This window comes from Aphelocoma coerulescens, chromosome 3 (genome assembly GCF_041296385.1).
Source record: "Aphelocoma coerulescens isolate FSJ_1873_10779 chromosome 3, UR_Acoe_1.0, whole genome shotgun sequence".
In the NCBI taxonomy this organism is placed as follows: Eukaryota; Metazoa; Chordata; class Aves; order Passeriformes; family Corvidae; genus Aphelocoma; species Aphelocoma coerulescens.
Window position 1 is genome coordinate 15,758,486 of NC_091016.1, and position 26,069 is coordinate 15,784,554.

The following is a 26,069-nucleotide window of genomic DNA, read 5'->3' on the forward strand; positions in this document are numbered from 1 at the left end:
TTACATTACCTACACACTCCTAGTCCAGAATTAATCCAGCAAAAATGCCACCTTACATACTCAGCAATTCTTCTCCCCAGATGCATTCAGCATTCCAGCTGCATATCAGCAATTACGGAGTCATTCCAAAGGGGCCGTGCCCAGGATTTGGCAGAACTAACCCTGAGGCAAGGGATCAGTGGGTCTCATCCCTTTTTCTGCATCAGCAAAATTATTTGTTCAAATCTCATCTTTCCCATCTATTAAAGGAAGCTTTGCCCCCTGCAATAGATGCTCCCAGTATTCAGCGGGCCGATATGATCAGTGTATCTGTAGGGTGTAAATTGGCCATGCAAATGTTCTCCTTCCTTGTGGCAGGGGTTCATTCCTGCTTTCTTTCCTGCAGACACACCCAAACCCAACATTAACATCACCTGCCTCAAAACAATTCTCATCTTGGCTGTCCCTGAACATTCAAAACTATACACAGAGCGTTTCCCTGTCCCCCGGGACAGGCTCTAAGGCTGGGCTCTCACTTGCACGGAATGAAGAAGAGCTGCTGCACTTGCCAGCGGCTCTGGGGTCTCGCGATCAGCGCTTTGAGCGCAGCTTTTGTACCCACTCCGCCTCCCTGAGCCGAGCAGCATTCCTGGCCATCGGCACCGCCGCTGCAGGCCAACATCCTCCGGGCACAGCTGCAGGAAGGAGATTGCAACGAGTCCTGGCTGAAGGAGTCTCCAGTCTGCTGCAGCCCTTCACCTGGGGCGGAATTGTCTTGTGCCGCCATGGGGGGAGCAAAGGGGCGATGGGCTCTGTGCAGATGAGGGTCTCCTCGGTGTGCTGCTGGTCGCTGGGCCCCACACAGCTGCTGGTGCGTTGCCCCGCAGCATCAGGAGCCTGCATGGAAAAATAACACTGCCAGTGCAAGTGACAGCCACCCATCCCTGCCATGGCCCTGCCCACAGGGCGTCCTGCCTACCAAACTGCTCGAGTCAGGTCATGTTAGAGCAACATAAAAAATGTTCAAATGATGCATTTTCCACATTCTGTCAAAATCATGGCCATACAGTCCACATGTTGGAGGCAGACTGCTGTCAGCAGAATGGGGGAAGCCCCAGCAGCTGCTCTCCCCATGGCAGGATGCCCATGGCAGCAGAGGCAAGTCTCTGACCTTGCCCACTGCAGTGGCACCCAGGACAGTGCTTTGGAGTTGCTCCCACGGAACTCAGGCTGCTGCTACAGCAGCAACATCACTTCACACATTTGATAACAAAGAGTTGGAATGGCACACAGGACTTGCCCCAAGAGCTACAAATAAAAGGCGGGGTGGTTAGAAGAGTTTGCTCCTTTTTAATACAAGCAGGCCTGGATTTAAGCAGGGACACTGGGCTAATCATACTGGGGACTGCTTTATAAGCCTTGTCTCTAGCAATTCCCACCAGCCTGCAAGATTTTGTCAGTAGAAAGGGGTAGCTAAGGTTTTACAGCACATCCATGAGCAAGTCTGGGCCAGAACTCAAAAGCACAAGACAAATACTCCCAAATCTGCCCCCCATGGGGAAAGGAAGCAGAAAAGCAGATGAAATAAGTGCCATTGAAGCTAAATTGCCTGCATTTATCTTCTGGTCCAACCTTTCTGTACAAAATCTCCTCAATTCAAACACACAGCTTAAGATCAAGGAATAAAAGTGTTTCGAGAGCATTTAAAGCCTGATTCCTCTTACTTGCACGGAAAGGTAGATGCTAAATTCCTTAAGAACACAAATGTGGGTCTGTTTGGGACTGCATCCTTCAAAACAAGGAATGGAGGTTTAGAATCACAGAACTGTTTCCATTGGGAAAGACCTTTAAGATCACAGAGTCCCCCCAATAACCTGAGGCCGCTAACACTGCCAAGGCCACCACTAAAGCATATCCCAGGACGGGATGCCATTGGCCTTCTTGGCCACCTGGGCACACGCTGGCTCACGTTCAGCCACTGCCAAGCAGCACCCTCAGCTCCTTTTCTGCTGGGCAGCTTTCCAGCCACTCTGCCCCCGGCCTGTAGCCTTCCGTGGGGTTGTTGTGGCCCAAGTGCAGGACGGGACACTTCACCTTGTTGAACCTCATACAACTGACCTCAGCCCATGATCCAGCCTGGCCAGATCTCTCTGTAGAGACTTCCTACCCTCCAGCAGATCAGCGCTCCCACCCAGCTTGGCGTCATCTGCAAACTGGCTGAGATGCCCTTGATCCTCTCCTCCAGATCATTGATAAAGATATGAAACACGACTGGCCCCAGTGCTGAGCCCTGGGGAACACCACTTGTGACCAGCCACCAACTGCATTTAATTCCATTTAATTCCACCACTCCCTGGGCCTGCCCATCCTGACAGTCTTCACCCAGGGAAGGAAGAGTGCATTAAGTACTTCAGGCTTTTCTTCATGCTTTGTTCTATGTTTCCCCCCACATCCAGTAAAAGGCAGAGATTCTCCTCAGCCCTCCTTTTGTTGCTGTTGTATTTACAGAAATAGTTCTACTCTCTTTTGCAAGTTTCTAGGAAGAAATTCTTTACTGGGAGGCTGCTGAGGTACAGGGAACAAGTTACCCAGAGAAGCTGTGGATGCCCCAAGCCTGGAAGCATTCAAGGCCAGGTTGGATTGAGCCCTGAGCAACCTCGTCTAGTGGAAGATGTCCCTGCCCACAGCCAGGGCTTTGGAAGTAGAAAATCTCTCAGGATCTTTCCAATATAAATCATTCTGTGATTCTATGATTTCCCAGGAGGAGTCACATTAAATATGGGCGTTGTTTCCGGTTTCTCTCCCCACTTGCAGGTGGCCATCAAGCGAGTGTCCCGCGATCGCATCCCGGAGTGGGCGCTCCCCACCCCCCGCCCCAAAGAGACCAAAGCATCCCCCACAGCCCCACGGTGCTGCACCAGATCCCGGGCACGTGGCCTCCTCCAGTCCTTGGCGGCCTCGGGGAGGCTCCAGAGCCCTGTGTGCGGGACAGCTGCTGCAGCACCCACCGCTGTGCCTGGGGGCAAACAGCGCCCAAGGAGCGGCTGCGCAAGTTCAGAGTCTGAAGCAGAATCCCCGGTGCACGCAAGTGAGAGCTGGGATTTCAGGGGCTGCCAGGAGATGCTGAATTCCTCTCCTCGCTGCCCTTTCTAGCCACGGCCACGCTGATGCAATCGGAAGAATTGCCCCTGCCCAGGCAGCTCTCAGGTAGAAGACTGGCTTTTGCTCCTCATGTTTCTGAGGGGCTAGCTGCCAATTCCTCAGGTTTTCCTTCCAATTAATACGGGGTTATGACTATTTTTACTAGTTTATTACTAGTCTATTTCTAGTTTTACTCCCTGCGGCTCCCTGTGAGCGAGGAAGCACCACAAACCCTCTCCCTCAAAGCCTTGAGGTACTGCCCAAGCAGAACTTTTTCATGCTCTTTCCTCCTGGTGATTTTATAATCTCGTCCACAGTCTGAAAGCAAACTGATGCCGTAGGCAAAAGCTTGACCTTGGAACCCTAGGGCACTTTCTGTGCGTGTGCTTGTGTCCCCACGGCCTTCGGGTGAGCCTGGTGAGGCCGAGGCCTGGGGCCCTCAAGATGGCGCCGGGGAGCCCCCGGGGCAGCGGGGCGGGGCGGCAGAGGGTGGATTTCCCCCGAGCGAGCGAGCGAGGGAGCGAGGGAGCGGCGGGGAAAGGCGCGGGGAGCAGGGGAGGCACAAAGGCCCCGGGTCTCTGGCAAGCGGGCGGCCAGTCGCCAACTGCTGGCTCCCGGAGCCGCTGGCAGGGCCGTGTCTCCTCCACGCCGGTGACACTGCACCTGCAGCGCTGCATCCGGCTCTGCCGGGCTCCCCAGCACGGACGGCAAGGACACGGACGGGCTGGAGCACGTGCGGACGGGGGACACCGAGATTTAGCGAGCGCTGGAGCACCTCTCCTGCAAGGAAAGGCTGAGACAGCTGGGCTTCTTCAGCCGGCAAAAGACACTTAGGCTTAGGCTCGACGGAACCGTGGCCCTCCAGGACCTGACGGCAACCTACAAGAAAGCTGGAGAGGGACTTTGGACAAGGGCAGGCAAGGACAGGACAAGGGAGAATGGATCCAAACGGAAAGAGAGTAGGTTTAGATGCGGTATTCAGAAAAATGACTCTCGTGGCACAGGTTGCCCGGAGAAGGTGTGGCTACCCCCTCCCTGGCAGTGTTCAAGGCCAGGCTGGATGGAGCTCTAGACAAGCCCTTGGTCCAGTGCCAGGGGTCCCTAGCCACAGCAGGGGGGCTTGCAACGACGTGATCTTTCAGGTCCCGTCCAAGCCAAACCATGCCGTGACTCCGTGATTCTGGGATACTTCCCCTCCTCATCCTCTGGCAGAAAAAGAAGCTTGGGACCAAGTTCCACATTGCAGACTCTGTCTTTTGGCAGCCTGCAACTGTCTCAACAGAGGATGAAAAGAGATGACATTACTGACACGATTTATCTTTTCTACCTGAAAATTAAAGGCTCCACTCCTGTCCACTCTCGCACAACCATCAGGACAGGGAACTCTTCCCGGTGAAATGCTTCATCTCACCCAAGGAAGAAGAAAGCTACAAGCCCACACTTTTCTTTATTTCTGTATTGATTTATTAGGTTATTTCTTTCACGGGCATTTATTTCTTTGTTTGCTTCTTCCCTTCCGCGGGGCGCGCGCCGGCTCCTCCGGTGGGCTCGCGCAGGGAACGGACGAACGGAACGGCCGCGCGCTCCGGCGGCTCAGCGGCAGCAGCAGCGGCAGCAGCAGCGGCAGCAGCAGCGGCAGCAGCAGCAGCAGCGCCTCTCTCGATCGGTTTTCCACTCGGATTTCCGCTCGCTCTCCGTCCCCTTCTCCCTCTCACACTCCACTCACTCCCGTCCCGTCCCTGTCTCCGCCTCTCCCAGCGCGGCTCATGCCGCGTCCCGCGGGCCGCCCCTCTGCGGGGCCGCCCCGTGCCCGCCGCGGTGCCGCCTCCGCCGGGCTCTCTCCGTCCTGGCAGCGGCTCTGGTGCTGGCGGAGCAGCACGCTCTTTTGGCTCCGCCTGGCGCGGGCCCTGGCCCGGCCCCGGCCGAGGCCCCTCCCGCGGCTCCGCCCGGAGCCGCCCCGCTGCCGCCCCTCGGCGGGGCCGCCCCCTGCCCGCCCCTGCCCGGCCCGCCGCGGTGCCGCCTCCGCCGGGCTCTCTCCGTACTGGCAGCGGCGCCGCTGGAAGTGCCGCTCGCTCTGGTGCTGGCGGAGCAGCACGCTCTTTTGGCTCCGCCTGGCGCGGGCCCTGGCCCGGCCCCGGCCCCGAACGAGGCCCCTCCGGCGCTTCCGCCCGGAGCCGCCCCGCTGCCGCCCGGCTCCCGCCCCGTCCCCGGCAGCGTCGTCCGCAGCATCGCCGGCAGCTTCCCCGCTCCGAACTCCGCCGCTCGTCAGCTCGGCCGCCGGCCCCGGGGCGGCTCGGGAAGCAGCAGCGCCCGGGGGCCCCGGGCAGAATGCCGAGAGCGCGGTGCCGCCCGCACGGGCGGAGAAGCCTCCCCTGGAGCAGCTCTACCGGCAGGGCCCGCTGCTGGGGAGCGGCGGCTGCGGCAGCGTTTACTCCGGGACCCGGCTCGCCGACGGCGCCCCGGTAAGAGTGGGGCCGGGTCGGAGGGGGGCGGCGGGCGGCGGGCGACGGGCGACGGGCGACGGGCGACGAGCTCAGCCCGCCGCTCGCCTTGACTTGCAGGTGGCCATCAAGCGAGTGTCCCGCGATCGCATCCCGGAGTGGGCGCGGCTGGTGAGTGAAAGCCGGCGGGGCGTGGCGGGCGGGGCTAGGGCGAGGCCCGGGAGGGTGGGAGCCGGGACGCTGCGAGGGGAGCGAGCGTGCAGTGAGCGGGGGCCGCGGAGCGTCCCGGGCCGGGCAATGGCGAGCGGCGCTGGGGCCGGGCCGGGGTGCCGAAGGCTCGGCGCAGCATCGGCCCCGCTGACGGCATCGCGGTCCCCCCCGCAGCACAACGGCGCCCTTGTGCCCCTGGAGCTGGCGCTGCTCTGGATGGTGTCGCGCCCTGGCTTCCGCGGCGTGGTGCGGCTCCTGGACTGGTTCGAGCTGCCCGACGGCTTCGCGCTGGTCATGGAGCGTCCGGAGCGCTGTCAGGACCTCTGGTACTTCCTGGAGGAGCGGGGGTTCCTGACGGAGCCCGTGGCGCGGGGGCTGTTCCGCCAGGTGCTGGAGGCCGTGCGGCACTGCACCAGCCGCGGCGTCCTGCACCGCGACATCAAGGCCGAGAACGTCCTCGTCGACCTGGCCACCGGCGAGGCAAAGCTCATCGACTTCGGGTGCGGCACGGTCCTCCAGGACACCTTCTACACCCGAATGTCAGGTGAGCCCGAAGGCGGGGCCCAGCCGGGCAGCAGAGATTCCCCCCTTTGCTGACAGAGGGGGAAGAGGGAGGGAGCGAGGGGAAATCCTTCTGCAGCCGGCTGCAGCCAAGTTGCTTTCCGGCGGGGCGAGGGCTGCCTGTTGTGGAACGGGAGCTGGCTGGGAGGGAGCAGCACTCATCAGGGCCTGATGAGCTGCGCCCGTGTCCCGTAGGCACGCCGGAGTACAGCCCGCCGGAGTGGATCCTCTTTGGCTGCTACCATGGCCAGCCAGCCACCATCTGGTCCCTGGGCATCCTGCTCTATGAGCTGGTCTGTGGGCACCTTCCTTTCAACACGGATGAGGACATCATCCGGGGCCAGCTCTTCTTCCCGCCCCAGGTGTCTCAAGGTGGGGATGCGCCTTCACGGCACGGGGGGGGGAAGGACGTGGTTGGCAGAGGGCAGGTGGCACGCAGGCGTCCTGCTCTTGCAGCTAGGGAGGAGGCTGATCTGCTGGGGTTAGCTGGAGGAGGTGGCACGTGTGCCTCTGGGCTGCTCTCGTCCGAAAGGGAGGATCGACGGGAAGGTTGGGGTGCAGCTTCCGAGCGCTCCTAGTGTGGCCTGGGCACCGTGGAATCTGGGAGAGCAGGGGCAGGAGCCTTGTCCCGCTGAGCAGCGTTTTCCCGTTTCTCTCCCCAGAGTGCCAGCACCTCATCCGGTGGTGTTTATCCATGGACCCCGCGCACAGGCCGTCCTTGGAAGACCTGTTTGAGCATTCTTGGCTGCAGGACCGTCACCTGGCCCAGGAGACAGCAGAGATCCATCCCTCTGCACAGTAGGATCCAGGAGCCCAGCAAGCACCAGCTGCACGCGTCTCGGGGCGCTCGAAGAAAACGGCAGAGCGTTTCCCTGCGGCCGTGGCACGGAGGAGAGAGCGCAGCCGAGGAGATGCTTCCGCTGGTCCTCGGCGCCTTGTGGAGGAAGCGGCTCAGTGCTCCCCATCCTATTGGAGAAGTCGTGGCAGTGCGGTGAAGTTGCCACGGACTGGAAAAGGGGAAACATCCCCCTGCAGCTCAATGGCATCGTGATGTCCCCGCAAGCCGAGGCACCGCCGGGGTGTTCTTCTGGAGCACGACCTGGAGCCGGACAACACCGTCCTCGAGCTGGCCGCTGGCGGGGCAAAGCCGGTTGGCTTTGGTTGCGGCCCCTTCCTGGAGGACACGCTCTGCGCCCCGACGGAATCAAGATGAGTCCACAGCCGGCGGAGGGGTGGGGGGATGCTCGTGGTTCCAGGCGTGGCAGGGCTCGGCCGGGCCAGGCGCCGGAGCTTCCCCGCTTGGCAGCGCCGGGGAATATTAATTTTTCCGCCGGCCGCCAAGTTGCTTTTTGGCGGGACAGGGCACGGATGCTGTGCAGGGGGAGCCAGCGCCCGGCCTTGCTGACAGTTTCTGCCACCCAGCCCGGCCCGGGCTGGGGCGGGGGGAGCCAGCCTGGCAAAAGCATCCGTCCGTAGGGACGGGGGGCAGCAGAGGGGGGCGGGTTCCGAAGGCGTGCCCCTGCTGGTCTGCTTTGCGGGCCCTTGAGGAAGGGGTGGGCTTATGCGTGGGAAAGGTGGGGTTTTTCCCCAGCCGTGGGAGAGCCTTAATGCTTGCATGGAGTGCTCAGACCCTCCCCAGGCCCGTGATACAGTGATAACCTTTGACGTTTTTTCTTGCTTCCAGGTCTTGTTTTGAATTGACTTTCATGCAATCGTTCTTTGCTTTTTCCAGGAAGATTGCACCGGGTGCCCGGACCGCATGGGGAAGCGCTGGCCCCCTGTGTGTGGAGTGCGTCCGGTGCCGGCGCTACTCCGGGGGGCCGCGGTCTGCGGGGCCATCGCCTTCAAGACGGACGAGGACCTCGTGCGGGATCGGCTCCTCTCCTGGCAGCAGGTCTCCAGAGGTGGGTACCCGGCTTCACAGCAACGGGTGGCAGAAGGGCTTCCGGCAGACGGCAGCGGGCACACGAGCATCCCGCTCTTGCAGCTGCTGAGGAGACTGCTCTGCCGTGTTTAAGTGGAGGAGGTGGAACGTGGCCTGCCATGCTGCTCTCCTCTAGAAACGGAGAATTGGCACCGCCAGCAGCCTGGCCCGGGCACAGGCCGTGCTGGGACAGGGGGGACAGGAGCCCTGTCCGGCTGACCGCGGCTTTCTGGTTTCTCTCCCCAGGGTGCCAGCACCTCAGGCACGGAAGCAGCACCGCTCGGCCTGCGAATCTGGGAGGGCTGGAGGGCGGCGGGTGTTAATTTGCTGTCAAAAATAAATCTTGTTCTTGTCGTTGTCATCGGAGCCTTTCTTTCATCCTTTTCCAAGCTTTTGGTCCCCTTCCTCCAGGGTAATCTTTTTGTGTCCTTCCTCAGCCACTCGGTGGCCTTTGGCAGGGGGGGTTAAGCAACGCGAAAATTTCAACAACAGCTCCTGTTGCCAACGGCAGCAGCCCCTTCGAGAAGCCGGAGCTGCCAGCCAGGCCCGCGTGTGCTTTGGAAAGGGGAGCGGTTTGCAGGGACGCAGTGGTCGCCCCGCTGCAAAAGCTGGGAGGAAATCAGAAGCGGCAAAATGCCATTTCGGCTCAAGCCCCGCCCAAATACTTCTTCATCTTTCCCCTCTGCTCCAAGATAGGCAGGCAGGGCTGGACTCCGGCAAGGTTCCAAGTTCTTTGTGCTCCCTGGCATCAAAGGGATCACGATGGAAACTCTCGTACGCAGTGACTGCGGTACAGCTCCTGAAGGAAAAAAGGGAGTGTCACGAGATGGGACATCCTTCTTGTCTCCTTTGTCTCCCCAGGAGCCCCTCGGAAAGAGAAATGCCTGCAAGGGCTTTATCTGACTCCTTCCCAGCCAGCCCTTCCCTCCTCGCTCCCGGGTCTCGTTTGCTCCGCAGGCCTCATTAGCTCGCTAAACTCAGAGGAGCCCCGGTAGGAAAAATCGCTGCCTGGCGTGGCGCTGGTTGATCCCTGTCTCATCTTGATTCCATTTGCCCTGCTCCCCACCCCCCGCCCCAAAGAGACCAAAGCATCCCCCACAGCCCCACGGTGCTGCACCAGATCCCGGGCACGTGGCCTCCTCCAGTCCTTGGCGGCCTCGGGGAGGCTCCAGAGCCCTGTGTGCGGGACAGCTGCTGCAGCACCCACCGCTGTGCCTGGGGGCAAACAGCGCCCAAGGAGCGGCTGCGCAAGTTCAGAGTCTGAAGCAGAATCCCCGGTGCACGCAAGTGAGAGCTGGGATTTCAGGGGCTGCCAGGAGACGCTGAATTCCTCTCCTCGCTGCCCTTTCTAGCCACGGCCACGCTGATGCAATCGGAAGAATTGCCCCTGCCCAGGCAGCTCTCAGGTAGAAGACTGGCTTTTGCTCCTCATGTTTCTGAGGGGCTAGCTGCCAATTCCTCAGGTTTTCCTTCCAACTTCTGGAGGAAAAACTCTGTGTCACTTGGCTGCGTGTGTTTGCTTAGCTATGGTTTAAATCCCAGCCTAGTAAAGCCTGGGAAGGCTGGCATGTGTCAGGGAAAACTAGTCTGTGAGCTTATGGGGTTTCCTGCCATCACCAGCAGAGTGATGTGTCCTTTGGGGATTCCTCTGGAGACAAAATTAGGCATCTGCTCCCTCCTGCAATATTCTCTTAGATCTTTCTAAAATATCCTAGAAAAGACAGTGAAACTTCATGTCTACTTGCACACCCACTGTTTGAATAGGGGCATTTTTGTCTGACCGGGCAGCCGCGAGCCGGGTGCCTCCTCCCTCCCCTGCCGCAGCTGGAAAAAAAGTCGCTATCTCTGTGTGACCTTGAACAAGCTGCAAACTGCTTTGAAAAAGTTTTGCTCAGTTTTTCCTTCCCCTTCTCAGGCTCAGTTTAAAGGCATAAAAAGGCACAAAAATTAATTTCTGGGCATAGGGCAGCGATAAGGAATACACATCATAAAGTCACCCCAAGACACTAGTATTTCTGAGGGAAATTTTTTTACACCAAACCAACTGGAGTCATCAAACAGCTGACCTGGCGTTTCGAGACATGGGCCAAGGGGGAAACCTTTCAGTGTGTTTGGTCAAGGCCGGGCTATGCTCAAGGCAAAGGTGTGTCAGTGTACTCGGCTCCTTCTCTCCTCATGGTGTCCGGCAGGCACAGGAGCCCACAGCTCCTGCAGAAACCATCACGGCACTCCGTGGGAGCAAACTTGTGTCCAGTCCTCACACAGAGCTCTGGTGTCCAGCACTGCACCTCCTTGGAATGAGGAATTGTTGCAGTGCTCTTGGAAGGAGCTAAGGAGGTTTGGCCTTCAGATCAGCTCCTTCCTAGCTCCTGATTTGCTGCCCTGGCTAAGCTGCTGCCTGTGGCAACACTTGGTTCACAGCTGACAGCCCTGCTCTGCTGGCGGGCAGCCATTGCAGGAGCTTTTGCTGGGGTCATTGAACCTTTCAGATCTTCCCAAGGAGAGCTAAGGAGGGAACTTGTCAAAGGAGCATTGCCTGGGCAAAGCTTTTAACATTAAATCTTTTCTTTGTGCTCACTACCATGCACAGTAAATATTTGAGGAAGCAAGCTTCCTGCTCCAGAAATTCCTCCAATCAGTCAGATTGCCAGAAAGAAAATGCAGATTTGGGATGTGTCATCTCACTTTAATTCATTGTATAGAGAAATACAGGAGCACTTCTTGTGAGCTGTGTGTCTAACCTAAGTGACCTTGCCACCAAGAACTGAGAAAAGTGGGGAGAGATGGAATCAGTGGCACAAGGATCTGCAGTAGGATTCTCCCGCAGGCCTGAGGAAAGTGCCCCGGGGTTCCACTGGGCCATGGCTTTTTACATCAAAACTTCATGCTTCACACTGGGGTGGTGAATCTTCCCTGGCCTTGTCAGGCCACACTGTGATCTCAGAAATGCTTGTTAGGCCTCAGCCTTGATGAACAGCCCCTGGACTAAGCTCCTCTTGAGCTTGCCCAAAACACTGAGTGCTCCCAGGAACTTGTGCTGTCTAACCAGATCCTGGGGTTTTCTATGAACAGTCTTGGAAACTACTTTTCTTGCCTGAATGCCATAACATCCTTCTTCTCGCACTTCCAAAGACAGGGTGCTGACCCAAAGTGCGGCCATGAGGAAGCATTTTATGACTGAAGCCCACTGTCTTGTGGCCCATCAACAGCGGCCCAAAAGGAAGCCCTCGAAGCTCTCCTGGACCACAGCAGCTGCCACTGGCAACCTCCAGTGGGGCCTCTCAGAGCCAGCGAGCTCAAGTTTCCTGTACTCACAGGATCGTCGATCAACAATGGATCCTGGGCCAATCCCCCCACTCCTCACGGCCCCAGTTTAACTACTGTTAAGCTTGAGTGCTGTTAAGCTTTTAGGCCACATTCCTTTTCATCCTTGTCCTTTCTCTCCCTTTGTCAAAACCCGTCTAAAAACACACACACACACACACACACAGAGTTCTCAGTTCATGTCTGGTTTGATTGACTGCATTTTGTTTGTTGCTTTTTTCCCTTGTTGTGCCTTAAAGGACTAGTAAGTAATAGTGTGAATGTTGCCAACAAATTTTGTTGAGCTGTTACTTCATATTCTGCACTAGTTTGAAAACAAACCAGTGAGAAATCACAAGACAGAACTGTAATTTAATAGGAAAATGAAAATAATTGCAATAGTACAAGAACACTGACAGAGTCAGGATACAACCTGACACCCTGTTAATCAGGGTGGTGGTAGCAGCCCAGATGAAGTGGTCCTATTGAAGCAGTGATCCTGTTGAAGGGTCTGGTCTTCGGCTGAAGGTCCAGTAGTAACTCTTATCCTCTGGGAACCCAGGAGGGAAGAGCTGCTTGTGCTTCAATCCTACCTGATTATATCCAGGTGGGAATGCTTGGCTCCTCCCCCTGGGTGGAGCATCTCCCAAGGGGCTGATGTAATTCTATGAGTCATGCAGTGGGTCATTGCTTGCCCATTAAACAGAGATAGCCTCCAGAGGGATTTAGCAAGGATGAGTCATGGTAGGAGATAACAAACACAGCCCCATCTCTTTTAACAGCTTGTGAAGGTGACAATAGAATACATACTGTTGGTTGCATCTTACACTGTAACCTAGGACATATTCAATCTGGTTTTACTGATAACCTTGACAGTGAATTTTTAAGCAATCTCAGACACTCGTTCATAACAAGCCTTGGGAGCATGAGGTACAGGGCTGACATTGGAAAGCAGGAGAATCACTCTAAAGTGACCAGTTTAAATGTCCATTTCATTTCTCTTCTATTTATTTCACTCGATTAAGCCAAGCCAAGCTTTTCTTGGAGGCAGAATGTGTGTGGGACGTACTACGCCATTATCCCATAACTCTGGGCTGAATGGCACCCAGGCTGCAGTACAGATTTGAGGAACCCTTGTCACCTGTTCAATAACCTCACAGTTCGCTCATCCTTCTGCAAACAAGTCGCAAACAACGCTGTTGGACTGCTGTCCTGGGTAAATATACATACAGATGCCTTTTCCAAAGCAGTGCCTCTTTTGCCAGTGAAATACACGTCCTCTTCTTACCTATGGAATTGTGATTGAAGACACCTCTGAGCCAGATCTGTCTGAGATTGCAAAGGAGCAAAGCTTTGGGATTTGGGCACATTCTCTTTGTTGCTTTGCTCAGGCCTTTTGTGAGCACAGAATACATTGAGGCAGAAAACTGTAGACTACACAGGATCTTCTGGGTCCATTGTCCCCCAAACATGGTAATAGGTGGCCCCATTGGAATGCTAACTAACAAACAGCAGCACAAATGACATGAAGAAAACATGGCAAAAGAGGAAGAGGAGAGGCCCTGTGAGGAAAGAATACCGTGAGACAGTGGCTTGTTGAGTCAGCTGCACTCTGACAACCTCTAGGCCAGCAGGTCTCACATTCTCAGCTTGTTTTTTTTAAAAATTATTTTATTTAAAACTGAAAAAAAAACCCTCAAAATAAAAGATATACAGTTGAAAATCTATTTTCAAATTTTAAAATATAAAATCACAACACATTTATTCAAACCTACATCTACATGTCAGAACATATGTACATCTGTAACTACAAAGCCTAACGTATAAATCCAAATCTTCAAACATTCTTCGGACAGGCAGCACCTTCTTCCTGAGCTCGAGGAAAGAGAGCTCTTCTGGATAGGAGGCAAGGGCTTTGTCGGTTAGGGAACATAGGAAATGTCCAAGGAAAACTTCTTGATAAGACTGTAGCCAGTCAGTCCTGCAAAGTGGAGACACAAAATATAAGAGAGGCCGCAATGCAAACCTAAAGCATCTGAAGCTATGTATTTAATGGGACAGACCACCTGGAAACTTCTAAAGAGCTGCACAGGGAAACACGCTCCTGCCAGCAGCCACTTGAGGCAGACCAGGGAGACACCCTGACCCACTTCCAGAGAGCCAGCACAGGAACAGCGTGGCCTCTGGGCTGCCCTGGGACAGCAGGGAGCCCAGAGCCCTGTGCTTTCCAGGAATGGCTCAGCTGCACACGCACCCTCCGGCTCCTCTCCCGGCCCCACAGCTGAGCAGCCCTACAGCTACACGGGGCACTGGGAGCTGCACAGCTCATTGCAGGGGGCACATGCAGGGCAGAACTGTTCCCTGGCAATGTGCCCAGGCTCTCTAGGCTGGCACAAGAGCCTTCCTCCCGCCAGAGAGCGGCCCAGCTCCCGCCTTACCTCTTTGTGAGGCTGAGCCATGCTCAGCCTTCACCGTGTCCTCCCTGGCAGTGACCCCGGGGGCAGCGCTGCTCAGCTGCCCCTGCCGGGGCTCCTGGGCCAAGGCCCCCTGAGCAGGCTGCGAGCGGAGACCTGCACTGCCAAGCCTGGGGGTCTGCACAGCATCCTTGCAGCCAGGCAGGGGCGGGAGGGCACCAGGGTGGGGAGGCCACACAGGGCCCTCCTTAGGCATGGTCTCCATCCACTTCTTCCTTGAGGTTTTGTCTCCAGAAGAAGCTGTAGATCAGGTACAAGGGAAGAAGTGAGTTAGTCGAACTCCAGCCTCTGCTATCTACTCATTGAATGGGTGAGGCATCCAAGGATTTTTTAAGTATTGAGAAGTTTGCTTTGTTTTTATCTTTCATGAAACTAGCATCACTGTGATTGTTCTTAACAGTATGGACCTGGCAAGCCTGAAGGGCAAGGTGGAAGGCTGCAACGATAAGAGGGGAAAAAACCCATTCCTTCTTGAGACTGGGCTTCTGTGCATACCAAGTACAGACCCACACAGTCCTGACTGCTGTTCCTGCAAACCAGCAAGACCTCTCAGCAAGCAGGCAGGCCTTGTTGGTGTTTTAATAGCACCGTTATAACATCCTCAGGGTTCGAGCTGATCAGCCAGCAGACGAAGAAGGGGAAATTTATCTTTAGTGAGACCTGACATTGATGGCAAAGATAGAAACAGGCCTTGCATCTTATGACCATGTCCACTTTGTGGTCTGCTGTGGCCACAGTCCCTGTCCTGACTGGCAGTATGAGTCATTTGGCTACTGAGAAAAAGGAGAAAGCAGAGTAAACCAAGGACAGAATGTTGTGATGCCTTGGGCATCCTTGCAGGATCATCTGTACCTGTCAGCCACCTACTCTGACACAGAGCCAGCACTGACCACCATCGACCAGTTTTCCCTGAAATCTGCTGGGATTTTTTTCCATTTGGCCGAGGCCTTTCATCTCCATTCTATCCTCACCTTTTTCTTCAGCAGTCTTTCCTTTTCCAGTGAAGTCCATGTTCGAACCCGTGCTTCTGCCTCGCAGAAGTATCTGGGTTTGAATTTGGGAACGCTCTCGGCGTAGACAGCGACGGGAGCTTGGTACCCAGCCTTAGAACAAGGTCGGGGGACTCCAATCGCCAGCAGTCGGCGCAGAGAGGCAGAGCCGGACGCGTCTCCTGCCGCTGTGCCTGTGACACCCGCGACCTTCACAACCTCAGCGCGGGGCTGCCCCTTTGTGACACGCTCGCCCGTGGTTCTCTCGTTTCCATGGCCGCAAAACCCCCATCCCAACACCGTCCCCTTCCCTTCCCAAGGGCAGCCAGCCCTAAGCCCCAGCAGGCTAGGCCTGTGGGTTTGACACTGTCTAGGAGGAAAGGCACTTTCCAAAGCTACTTCTCAAGGCATTTATTTTTGTAACTCCCACTCAGATCTGGGCTGGGTTTTGCACTTTTTGGATTTGATTTTTTCTGTTCACAACAAACGAAGGGCTGGCACATGAACAGTGGTACCCCATGTTAGAAGTTGAAGAAGCTTTGCACTCTCCATTAGATATCCCCAGTATTCAAGCAGCCCATATCTGTAGGGAACAAATTGGCCTATCCAAACAATCCACTTTTGCTCTACTTCATTTTTCTAGGGGTTTATTCCCTGCTTTCCTTCCTGCAGAGACACCCAAACCCAACATAAACATGACCTGCCTCAAAATATTTCTGATCTTGGCTAATCCTAACAATTGAAAATCTTCCTAATGGAAAAACCACTGGGCAGGTCATTCTGAAACGCTCTCCAACAGAGCTCCTAAAACTCAGAGAACTAATCATTCTCTACAGTCCTCCACCGATGATAAAATCATGTGGCAGCCAAGCGGTAAAAAAAAAAGAATAACTTTCTGAAATCAGGATTTTTTTCCCCCTGTAGAACATTACAGTTACATTACCTACACACTCCTAGTCCAGAATTAATCCAGCAAAAATGCCACCTTACATACTCAGCAATACTTCTCCCCAGATGCATTCAGCATTCCAGCTGCATATCAGCAATTACGGAGTCATTCCAAAGGGGCCGTGCCCAGGATTTGGCAGAACTAACCCTGAGGCAAGGGATCAGTGGGTCTCATCCCTTTTTCTGCATCAGCAAAATTATTTGTTCAAATCTCATCTTTCCCATCTATTAAAGGAAGCTTTGCCCCCTGCAATAGATGCTCCCAGTATTCAGCGGGCCGATATGATCAGTGTATCTGTAGGGTGTAAATTGGCCATGCAAATGTTCTCCTTCCTTGTGGCAGGGGTTCATTCCTGCTTTCTTTCCTGCAGACACACCCAAACCCAACATTAACATCACCTGCCTCAAAACAATTCTCATCTTGGCTGTCCCTGAACATTCAAAACTATACACAGAGCGTTTCCCTGTCCCCCGGGACAGGCTCTAAGGCTGGGCTCTCACTTGCACGGAATGAAGAAGAGCTGCTGCACTTGCCAGCGGCTCTGGGGTCTCGCGATCAGCGCTTTGAGCGCAGCTTTTGTACCCACTCCGCCTCCCTGAGCCGAGCAGCATTCCTGGCCATCGGCACCGCCGCTGCAGGCCAACATCCTCCGGGCACAGCTGCAGGAAGGAGATTGCAATGAGTCCTGGCTGAAGGAGTCTCCAGTCTGCTGCAGCCCTTCACCTGGGGCGGAATTGTCTTGTGCCGCCATGGGGGGAGCAAAGGGGCGATGGGCTCTGTGCAGATGAGGGTCTCCTCGGTGTGCTGCTGGTCGCTGGGCCCCACACAGCTGCTGGTGCGTTGCCCCGCAGCATCAGGAGCCTGCATGGAAAAATAACACTGCCAGTGCAAGTGACAGCCACCCATCCCTGCCATGGCCCTGCCCACAGGGCGTCCTGCCTACCAAACTGCTCGAGTCAGGTCATGTTAGAGCAACATAAAAAATGTTCAAATGATGCATTTTCCACATTCTGTCAAAATCATGGCCATACAGTCCACATGTTGGAGGCAGACTGCTGTCAGCAGAATGGGGGAAGCCCCAGCAGCTGCTCTCCCCATGGCAGGATGCCCATGGCAGCAGAGGCAAGTCTCTGACCTTGCCCACTGCAGTGGCACCCAGGACAGTGCTTTGGAGTTGCTCCCACGGAACTCAGGCTGCTGCTACAGCAGCAACATCACTTCACACATTTGATAACAAAGAGTTGGAATGGCACACAGGACTTGCCCCAAGAGCTACAAATAAAAGGCGGGGTGGTTAGAAGAGTTTGCTCCTTTTTAATACAAGCAGGCCTGGATTTAAGCAGGGACACTGGGCTAATCATACTGGGGACTGCTTTATAAGCCTTGTCTCTAGCAATTCCCACCAGCCTGCAAGATTTTGTCAGTAGAAAGGGGTAGCTAAGGTTTTACAGCACATCCATGAGCAAGTCTGGGCCAGAACTCAAAAGCACAAGACAAATACTCCCAAATCTGCCCCCCATGGGGAAAGGAAGCAGAAAAGCAGATGAAACAAGTGCCATTGAAGCTAAATTGCCTGCATTTATCTTCTGGTCCAACCTTTCTGTACAAAATCTCCTCAATTCAAACACACAGCTTAAGATCAAGGAATAAAAGTGTTTCGAGAGCATTTAAAGCCTGATTCCTCTTACTTGCACGGAAAGGTAGATGCTAAATTCCTTAAGAACACAAATGTGGGTCTGTTTGGGACTGCATCCTTCAAAACAAGGAATGGAGGTTTAGAATCACAGAACTGTTTCCATTGGGAAAGACCTTTAAGATCACAGAGTCCCCCCAATAACCTGAGGCCGCTAACACTGCCAAGGCCACCACTAAAGCATATCCCAGGACGGGATGCCATTGGCCTTCTTGGCCACCTGGGCACACGCTGGCTCACGTTCAGCCACTGCCAAGCAGCACCCTCAGCTCCTTTTCTGCTGGGCAGCTTTCCAGCCACTCTGCCCCCGGCCTGTAGCCTTCCGTGGGGTTGTTGTGGCCCAAGTGCAGGACGGGACACTTCACCTTGTTGAACCTCATACAACTGACCTCAGACCATGATCCAGCCTGGCCAGATCTCTCTGTAGAGACTTCCTACCCTCCAGCAGATCAACGCTCCCACCCAGCTTGGCGTCATCTGCAAACTGGCTGAGATGCCCTTGATCCTCTCCTCCAGATCATTGATAAAGATATGAAACACGACTGGCCCCAGTGCTGAGCCCTGGGGAACACCACTTGGGACCAGCCACCAACTGCATTTAATTCCATTTAATTCCACCACTCCCTGGGCCTGCCCATCCTGACAGTCTTCACCCAGGGAAGGAAGAGTGCATTAAGTACTTCAGGCTTTTCTTCATGCTTTGTTCTATGTTTCCCCCCACATCCAGTAAAAGGCAGAGATTCTCCTCAGCCCTCCTTTTGTTGCTGTTGTATTTACAGAAATAGTTCTACTCTCTTTTGCAAGTTTCTAGGAAGAAATTCTTTACTGGGAGGCTGCTGAGGTACAGGGAACAAGTTACCCAGAGAAGCTGTGGATGCCCCAAGCCTGGAAGCATTCAAGGCCAGGTTGGATTGAGCCCTGAGCAACCTCGTCTAGTGGAAGATGTCCCTGCCCACAGCCAGGGCTTTGGAAGTAGAAAATCTCTCAGGATCTTTCCAATATAAATCATTCTGTGATTCTATGATTTCCCAGGAGGAGTCACATTAAATATGGGCGTTGTTTCCGGTTTCTCTCCCCACTTGCAGGTGGCCATCAAGCGAGTGTCCCGCGATCGCATCCCGGAGTGGGCGCTCCCCACCCCCCGCCCCAAAGAGACCAAAGCATCCCCCACAGCCCCACGGTGCTGCACCAGATCCCGGGCACGTGGCCTCCTCCAGTCCTTGGCGGCCTCGGGGAGGCTCCAGAGCCCTGTGTGCGGGACAGCTGCTGCAGCACCCACCGCTGTGCCTGGGGGCAAACAGCGCCCAAGGAGCGGCTGCGCAAGTTCAGAGTCTGAAGCAGAATCCCCGGTGCACGCAAGTGAGAGCTGGGATTTCAGGGGCTGCCAGGAGATGCTGAATTCCTCTCCTCGCTGCCCTTTCTAGCCACGGCCACGCTGATGCAATCGGAAGAATTGCCCCTGCCCAGGCAGCTCTCAGGTAGAAGACTGGCTTTTGCTCCTCATGTTTCTGAGGGGCTAGCTGCCAATTCCTCAGGTTTTCCTTCCAATTAATACGGGGTTATGACTATTTTTACTAGTTTATTACTAGTCTATTTCTAGTTTTACTCCCTGCGGCTCCCTGTGAGCGAGGAAGCACCACAAACCCTCTCCCTCAAAGCCTTGAGGTACTGCCCAAGCAGAACTTTTTCATGCTCTTTCCTCCTGGTGATTTTATAATCTCGTCCACAGTCTGAAAGCAAACTGATGCCGTAGGCAAAAGCTTGACCTTGGAACCCTAGGGCACTTTCTGTGCGTGTGTTTGTGTCCCCACGGCCTTCGGGTGAGCCTGGTGAGGCCGAGGCCTGGGGCCCTCAAGATGGCGCCGGGGAGCCCCCGGGGCAGCGGGGCGGGGCGGCAGAGGGTGGATTTCCCCCGAGCGAGCGAGCGAGGGAGCGGCGGGGAAAGGCGCGGGGAGCAGGGGAGGCACAAAGGCCCCGGGTCTCTGGCAAGCGGGCGGCCAGTCGCCAACTGCTGGCTCCCGGAGCCGCTGGCAGGGCCGTGTCTCCTCCACGCCGGTGACACTGCACCTGCAGCGCTGCATCCGGCTCTGCCGGGCTCCCCAGCACGGACGGCAAGGACACGGACGGGCTGGAGCACGTGCGGACGGGGGACACCGAGATTTAGCGAGCGCTGGAGCACCTCTCCTGCAAGGAAAGGCTGAGACAGCTGGGCTTCTTCAGCCGGCAAAAGACACTTAGGCTTAGGCTCGACGGAACCGTGGCCTTCCAGGACCTGACGGCAACCTACAAGAAAGCTGGAGAGGGACTTTGGACAAGGGCAGGCAAGGACAGGACAAGGGAGAATGGATCCAAACGGAAAGAGAGTAGGTTTAGATGAGGTATTCAGAAAAATGACTCTCGTGGCACAGGTTGCCCGGAGAAGGTGTGGCTACCCCCTCCCTGGCAGTGTTCAAGGCCAGGCTGGATGGAGCTCTAGACAAGCCCTTGGTCCAGTGCCAGGGGTCCCTAGCCACAGCAGGGGGGCTTGCAACGACGTGATCTTTCAGGTCCCGTCCAAGCCAAACCATGCCGTGACTCCGTGATTCTGGGATACTTCCCCTCCTCATCCTCTGGCAGAAAAAGAAGCTTGGGACCAAGTTCCACATTGCAGACTCTGTCTTTTGGCAGCCTGCAACTGTCTCAACAGAGGATGAAAAGAGATGACATTACTGACACGATTTATCTTTTCTACCTGAAAATTAAAGGCTCCACTCCTGTCCACTCTCGCACAACCATCAGGACAGGGAACTCTTCCCGGTGAAATGCTTCATCTCACCCAAGGAAGAAGAAAGCTACAAGCCCACACTTTTCTTTATTTCTGTATTGATTTATTAGGTTATTTCTTTCACGGGCATTTATTTCTTTGTTTGCTTCTTCCCTTCCGCGGGGCGCGCGCCGGCTCCTCCGGTGGGCTCGCGCAGGGAACGGACGAACGGAACGGCCGCGCGCTCCGGCGGCTCAGCGGCAGCAGCAGCGGCAGCAGCAGCGGCAGCAGCAGCGGCAGCAGCAGCAGCAGCAGCGGCAGCAGCAGCAGCAGCAGCGCCTCTCTCGATCGGTTTTCCACTCGGATTTCCGCTCGCTCTCCGTCCCCTTCTCCCTCTCACACTCCACTCACTCCCGTCCCGTCCCGTCCCGTCCCGTCCCTGTCTCCGCCTCTCCCAGCGCGGCTCATGCCGCGTCCCGCGGACCGCCCCTCTGCGGGGCCGCCCCGTGCCCGCCGCGGTGCCGCCTCCGCCGGGCTCTCTCCGTCCTGGCAGCGGCTCTGGTGCTGGCGGAGCAGCACGCTCTTTTGGCTCCGCCTGGCGCGGGCCCTGGCCCGGCCCCGGCCGAGGCCCCTCCCGCGGCTCCGCCCGGAGCCGCCCCGCTGCCGCCCCTCGGCGGGGCCGCCCCCTGCCCGCCCCTGCCCGGCCCGCCGCGGTGCCGCCTCCGCCGGGCTCTCTCCGTACTGGCAGCGGCGCCGCTGGAAGTGCCGCTCGCTCTGGTGCTGGCGGAGCAGCACGCTCTTTTGGCTCCGCCTGGCGCGGGCCCTGGCCCGGCCCCGGCCCCGAACGAGGCCCCTCCGGCGCTTCCGCCCGGAGCCGCCCCGCTGCCGCCCGGCTCCCGCCCCGTCCCCGGCAGCGTCGTCCGCAGCATCGCCGGCAGCTTCCCCGCTCCGAACTCCGCCGCTCGTCAGCTCGGCCGCCGGCCCCGGGGCGGCTCGGGAAGCAGCAGCGCCCGGGGGCCCCGGGCAGAATGCCGAGAGCGCGGTGCCGCCCGCACGGGCGGAGAAGCCTCCCCTGGAGCAGCTCTACCGGCAGGGCCCGCTGCTGGGGAGCGGCGGCTGCGGCAGCGTTTACTCCGGGACCCGGCTCGCCGACGGCGCCCCGGTAAGAGTGGGGCCGGGTCGGAGGGGGGCGGCGGGCGGCGGGCGACGGGCGACGGGCGACGGGCGACGAGCTCAGCCCGCCGCTCGCCTTGACTTGCAGGTGGCCATCAAGCGAGTGTCCCGCGATCGCATCCCGGAGTGGGCGCGGCTGGTGAGTGAAAGCCGGCAGGGCGTGGCGGGCGGGGCTAGGGCGAGGCCCGGGAGGGTGGGAGCCGGGACGCTGCGAGGGGAGCGAGCGTGCAGTGAGCGGGGGCCGCGGAGCGTCCCGGGCCGGGCAATGGCGAGCGGCGGTGGGGCCGGGCCGGGGTGCCGAAGGCTCGGCGCAGCATCGGCCCCGCTGACGGCATCGCGGTCCCCCCCGCAGCACAACGGCGCCCTTGTGCCCCTGGAGCTGGCGCTGCTCTGGATGGTGTCGCGCCCTGGCTTCCGCGGCGTGGTGCGGCTCCTGGACTGGTTCGAGCTGCCCGACGGCTTCGCGCTGGTCATGGAGCGTCCAGAGCGCTGTCAGGACCTCTGGTACTTCCTGGAGGAGCGGGGGTTCCTGACGGAGCCCGTGGCGCGGGGGCTGTTCCGCCAGGTGCTGGAGGCCGTGCGGCACTGCACCAGCCGCGGCGTCCTGCACCGCGACATCAAGGCCGAGAACGTCCTCGTCGACCTGGCCACCGGCGAGGCAAAGCTCATCGACTTCGGGTGCGGCACGGTCCTCCAGGACACCTTCTACACCCGAATGTCAGGTGAGCCCGAAGGCGGGGCCCAGCCGGGCAGCAGAGATTCCCCCCTTTGCTGGCAGAGGGGGAAGAGGGAGGGAGCGAGGGGAAATCCTTCTGCAGCCGGCTGCAGCCAAGTTGCTTTCCGGCGGGGCGAGGGCTGCCTCTTGTGGAACGGGAGCTGGCTGGGAGGGAGCGGCACTCATCAGGGCCTGATGAGCTGCGCCCGTGTCCCGTAGGCACGCCGGAGTACAGCCCGCCGGAGTGGATCCTCTTTGGCTGCTACCATGGCCAGCCAGCCACCATCTGGTCCCTGGGCATCCTGCTCTATGAGCTGGTCTGTGGGCACCTTCCTTTCAACACGGATGAGGACATCATCCGGGGCCAGCTCTTCTTCCCGCCCCGGGTGTCTCAAGGTGGGGATGCGCCTTCACGGCATGGGGGGAGGGGGGGAAGGACGTGGTTGGCAGAGGGCAGGTGGCACGCAGGCGTCCTGCTCTTGCAGCTAGGGAGGAGGCTGATCTGCTGGGGTTAGCTGGAGGAGGTGGCACGTGTGCCTCTGGGCTGCTCTCGTCCGAAAGGGAGGATCGACGGGAAGGTTGGGGTGCAGCTTCCGAGCGCTCCTAGTGTGGCCTGGGCGCCGTGGAATCTGGGAGAGCAGGGGCAGGAGCCTTGTCCCGCTGAGCAGCGTTTTCCCGTTTCTCTCCCCAGAGTGCCAGCACCTCATCCGGTGGTGTTTATCCATGGACCCCGCGCACAGGCCGTCCTTGGAAGACCTGTTTGAGCATTCTTGGCTGCAGGACCGTCACCTGGCCCAGGAGAGAGCAGAGATCCATCCCTCTGCACAGTAGGATCCAGGAGCCCAGCAAGCACCAGCTGCACGCGTCTCGGGGCGCTCGAAGAAAACGGCAGAGCGTTTCCCTGCGGCCGTGGCACGGAGGAGAGAGCGCAGCCGAGGAGATGCTTCCGCTGGTCCTCGGCGCCTTGTGGAGGAAGCGGCTCAGTGCTCCCCATCCTATTGGAGAAGTCGTGGCAGTGCGGTGAAGTTGCCACGGACCGGAAAAGGGGAAACATTCCCCTGCAGCTCAATGGCATCGTGATGTCCCCGCAAGCCGAGGCACCGCCGGGGTGTTCTTCTGGAGCACGACCTGGAGCCGGACAACACCGTCCTCGAGCTGGCCGCTGGCGGGGCAAAGCCGGTTGGCTTTGGTTGCGGCCCCTTCCTGGAGGACACGCTCTGCGCCCCGACGGAATCAAGATGAGTCCACAGCCGGCGGAGGGATGGGGGGATGCTCGTGGTTCCAGGCGTGGCAGGGCTCGGCCGGGCCAGGCGCCGGAGCTTCCCCGCTTGGCGGCACCGGGGAATATTAATTTTTCCGCCGGCCGCCAAGTTGCTTTTTGGCGGGACAGGGCACGGATGCTGTGCAGGGGGAGCCAGCGCCCGGCCTTGCTGACAGCTTCTGCCACCCAGCCTGGCCCGGGCAGAGGGGGGGGGAGCCAGCCTGGCAAAAGCATCCGTCCGTAGGGACAGGGGGCAGCAGAGGGGGGCAGGTTCCGAAGGCGTGCCCCAGCTGGTCTGCTTTGCGGGCCCTTGAGGAAGGGGTGGGCTTACGCGTGGGAAAGGTGGGGTTTTTCCCCAGCCGTGGGAGAGCCTTAATGCTTGCATGGAGTGCTCAGACCCTCCCCAGGCCCGTGAAACGGTGATAACCTTTGACGCTTTTTCTTGCTTCCAGGTCTTGTTTTGAATTGACTTTCATGCAATCGTTCTTTGCTTTTTCCAGGAAGATTGCACCGGGTGCCCGGACTGCGTGGGGAAGCGCTGGCCCCCTGTGTGTGGAGTGCGTCCGGTGCCGGCGCTACCCCGGGGGGCCGCGGTCTGCGGGGCCATCGCCTTCAAGACGGACGAGGACCTCGTGCGGGATCGGCTCCTCTCCTGGCAGCAGGTCTCCAGAGGTGGGTACCCGGCTTCACAGCAACGGGTGGCAGAAGGGCTTCCGGCAGATGGCAGCGGGCACACGAGCATCCCGCTCTTGCAGCTGCTGAGGAGACTGCTCTGCCGTGTTTAAGTGGAGGAGGTGGAACGTGGCCTGCCATGCTGCTCTCCTCTAGAAACGGAGAATTGGCACCGCCAGCAGCCTGGCCCGGGCACAGGCCGTGCTGGGACAGGGGGGACAGGAGCCCTGTCCGGCTGACCGCGGCTTTCTGTTTTCTCTCCCCAGGGTGCCAGCACCTCAGGCACGGAAGCAGCACCGCTCGGCCTGCGAATCTGGGAGGGCTGGAGGGCGGCGGGTGTTAATTTGCTGTCAAAAATAAATCTTGTTCTTGTCGTTGTCATCGGAGCCTTTCTTTCATCCTTTTCCAAGCTTTTGGTCCCCTTCCTCCAGGGTAATCTTTTTGGGTCCTTCCTCAGCCACTCGGTGGCCTTTGGCAGGGGGGGTTAAGCAACGCGAAAATTTCAACAACAGCTCCTGTTGCCAACGGCAGCAGCCCCTTCGAGAGGCCGGAGCTGCCAGCCAGGCCCGCATGTGCTTTGGAAAGGGGAGCGGTTTGCAGGGACGCAGTGGTCGCCCCGCTGCAAAAGCTGGGAGGAAATCAGAAGCGGCAAAATGCCATTTCGGCTCAAGCCCCGCCCAAATACTTCTTCATCTTTCCCCTCTGCTCCAAGATAGGCAGGCAGGGCTGGACTCCGGCAAGGTTCCAAGTTCTTTGTGCTCCCTGGCATCAAAGGGATCACGATGGAAACTCTCGTATGCAGTGACTGCGGTACAGCTCCTGAAGGAAAAAAGGAAGTGTCACGAGATGGGACATCCTTCTTGTCTCCTTTGTCTCCCCAGGAGCCCCTGAGAAAGAGAAATGCCTGCAAGGGCTTTATCTGACTCCTTCCCAGCCAGCCCTTCCCTCCTCGCTTCCGGGTCTCGTTTGCTCCACAGGCCTCATTAGCTCGCTAAACTCAGAGGAGCCCCGGTAGGAAAAAATGCTGCCTGGCGTGGCGCTGGTTGATCCCTGTCTCATCTTGATTCCATTTGCCCTGCTCCCCACCCCCCGCCCCAAAGAGACCAAAGCATCCCCCACAGCCCCACGGTGCTGCACCAGATCCCGGGCACGTGGCCTCCTCCAGTCCTTGGCGGCCTCGGGGAGGCTCCAGAGCCCTGTGTGCGGGACAGCTGCTGCAGCACCCACCGCTGTGCCTGGGGGCAAACAGCGCCCAAGGAGCGGCTGCGCAAGTTCAGAGTCTGAAGCAGAATCCCCGGTGCACGCAAGTGAGAGCTGGGATTTCAGGGGCTGCCAGGAGACGCTGAATTCCTCTCCTCGCTGCCCTTTCTAGCCACGGCCACGCTGATGCAATCGGAAGAATTGCCCCTGCCCAGGCAGCTCTCAGGTAGAAGACTGGCTTTTGCTCCTCATGTTTCTGAGGGGCTAGCTGCCAATTCCTCAGGTTTTCCTTCCAATTTCTGGAGGAAAAACTCTGTGTCACTTGGCTGCGTGTGTTTGCTTTGCTATGGTTTAAATCCCAGCCTAGTAAAGCCTGGGAAGGCTGGTATGTGTCAGGGAAAACTAGTCTGTGAGCTTATGGGGTTTCCTGCCATCACCAGCAGAGTGATGTGTCCTTTGGGGATTCCTCTGGAGACAAAATTAGGCACCTGCTCCCTCCTGCAATATTCTCTTAGATCTTTCTAAAATATCCTAGAAAAGACAGTGAAACTTCATGTCTACTTGCACACCCACTGTTTGAATAGGGGCATTTTTGTCTCTCCGCTAAGTCATTGCTCTTGCACATCAGAAACAGGAACACC

At 57.6% G+C, this 26,069-nt stretch overlaps 1 protein-coding gene across 1 annotated transcript; it reads left to right on the plus strand.

The window, feature by feature from the left end:
• The first annotated feature begins 7,243 nt into the window (after window positions 1–7,243).
• LOC138107006 (serine/threonine-protein kinase pim-2-like) lies at window positions 7,244–23,750 on the plus strand. The gene is made up of 8 exons (XM_069008337.1): window positions 7,244–7,318; window positions 8,065–8,236; window positions 20,625–20,968; window positions 21,069–21,569; window positions 21,669–21,719; window positions 21,933–22,302; window positions 22,515–22,691; window positions 22,987–23,750. Exons 1-8 carry the CDS (start codon window positions 7,244–7,246, stop codon window positions 23,124–23,126), a joined length of 1,830 nt encoding a protein of 609 aa, XP_068864438.1. The 3' UTR covers window positions 23,127–23,750.
• Window positions 23,751–26,069: the final 2,319 nt, after the last annotated feature.

Bases quoted from the DNA above. Each gene is read 5' to 3' on its own strand.
- LOC138107006 (XM_069008337.1), top strand. From the start codon at position 7,244: ATGCTTCCGCTGGTCCTCGGCGCCTTGTGGAGGAAGCGGCTCAGTGCT. The intron at 20,969-21,068 runs GTGCTGGCGGAG...GAGCCGCCCCGC, and splicing joins CCGTCCTGGCAGCGGCTCTG to TGCCGCCCCTCGGCGGGGCC. The intron at 21,720-21,932 runs GTGAGTGAAAGC...TCCCCCCCGCAG, and splicing joins TCCCGGAGTGGGCGCGGCTG to CACAACGGCGCCCTTGTGCC.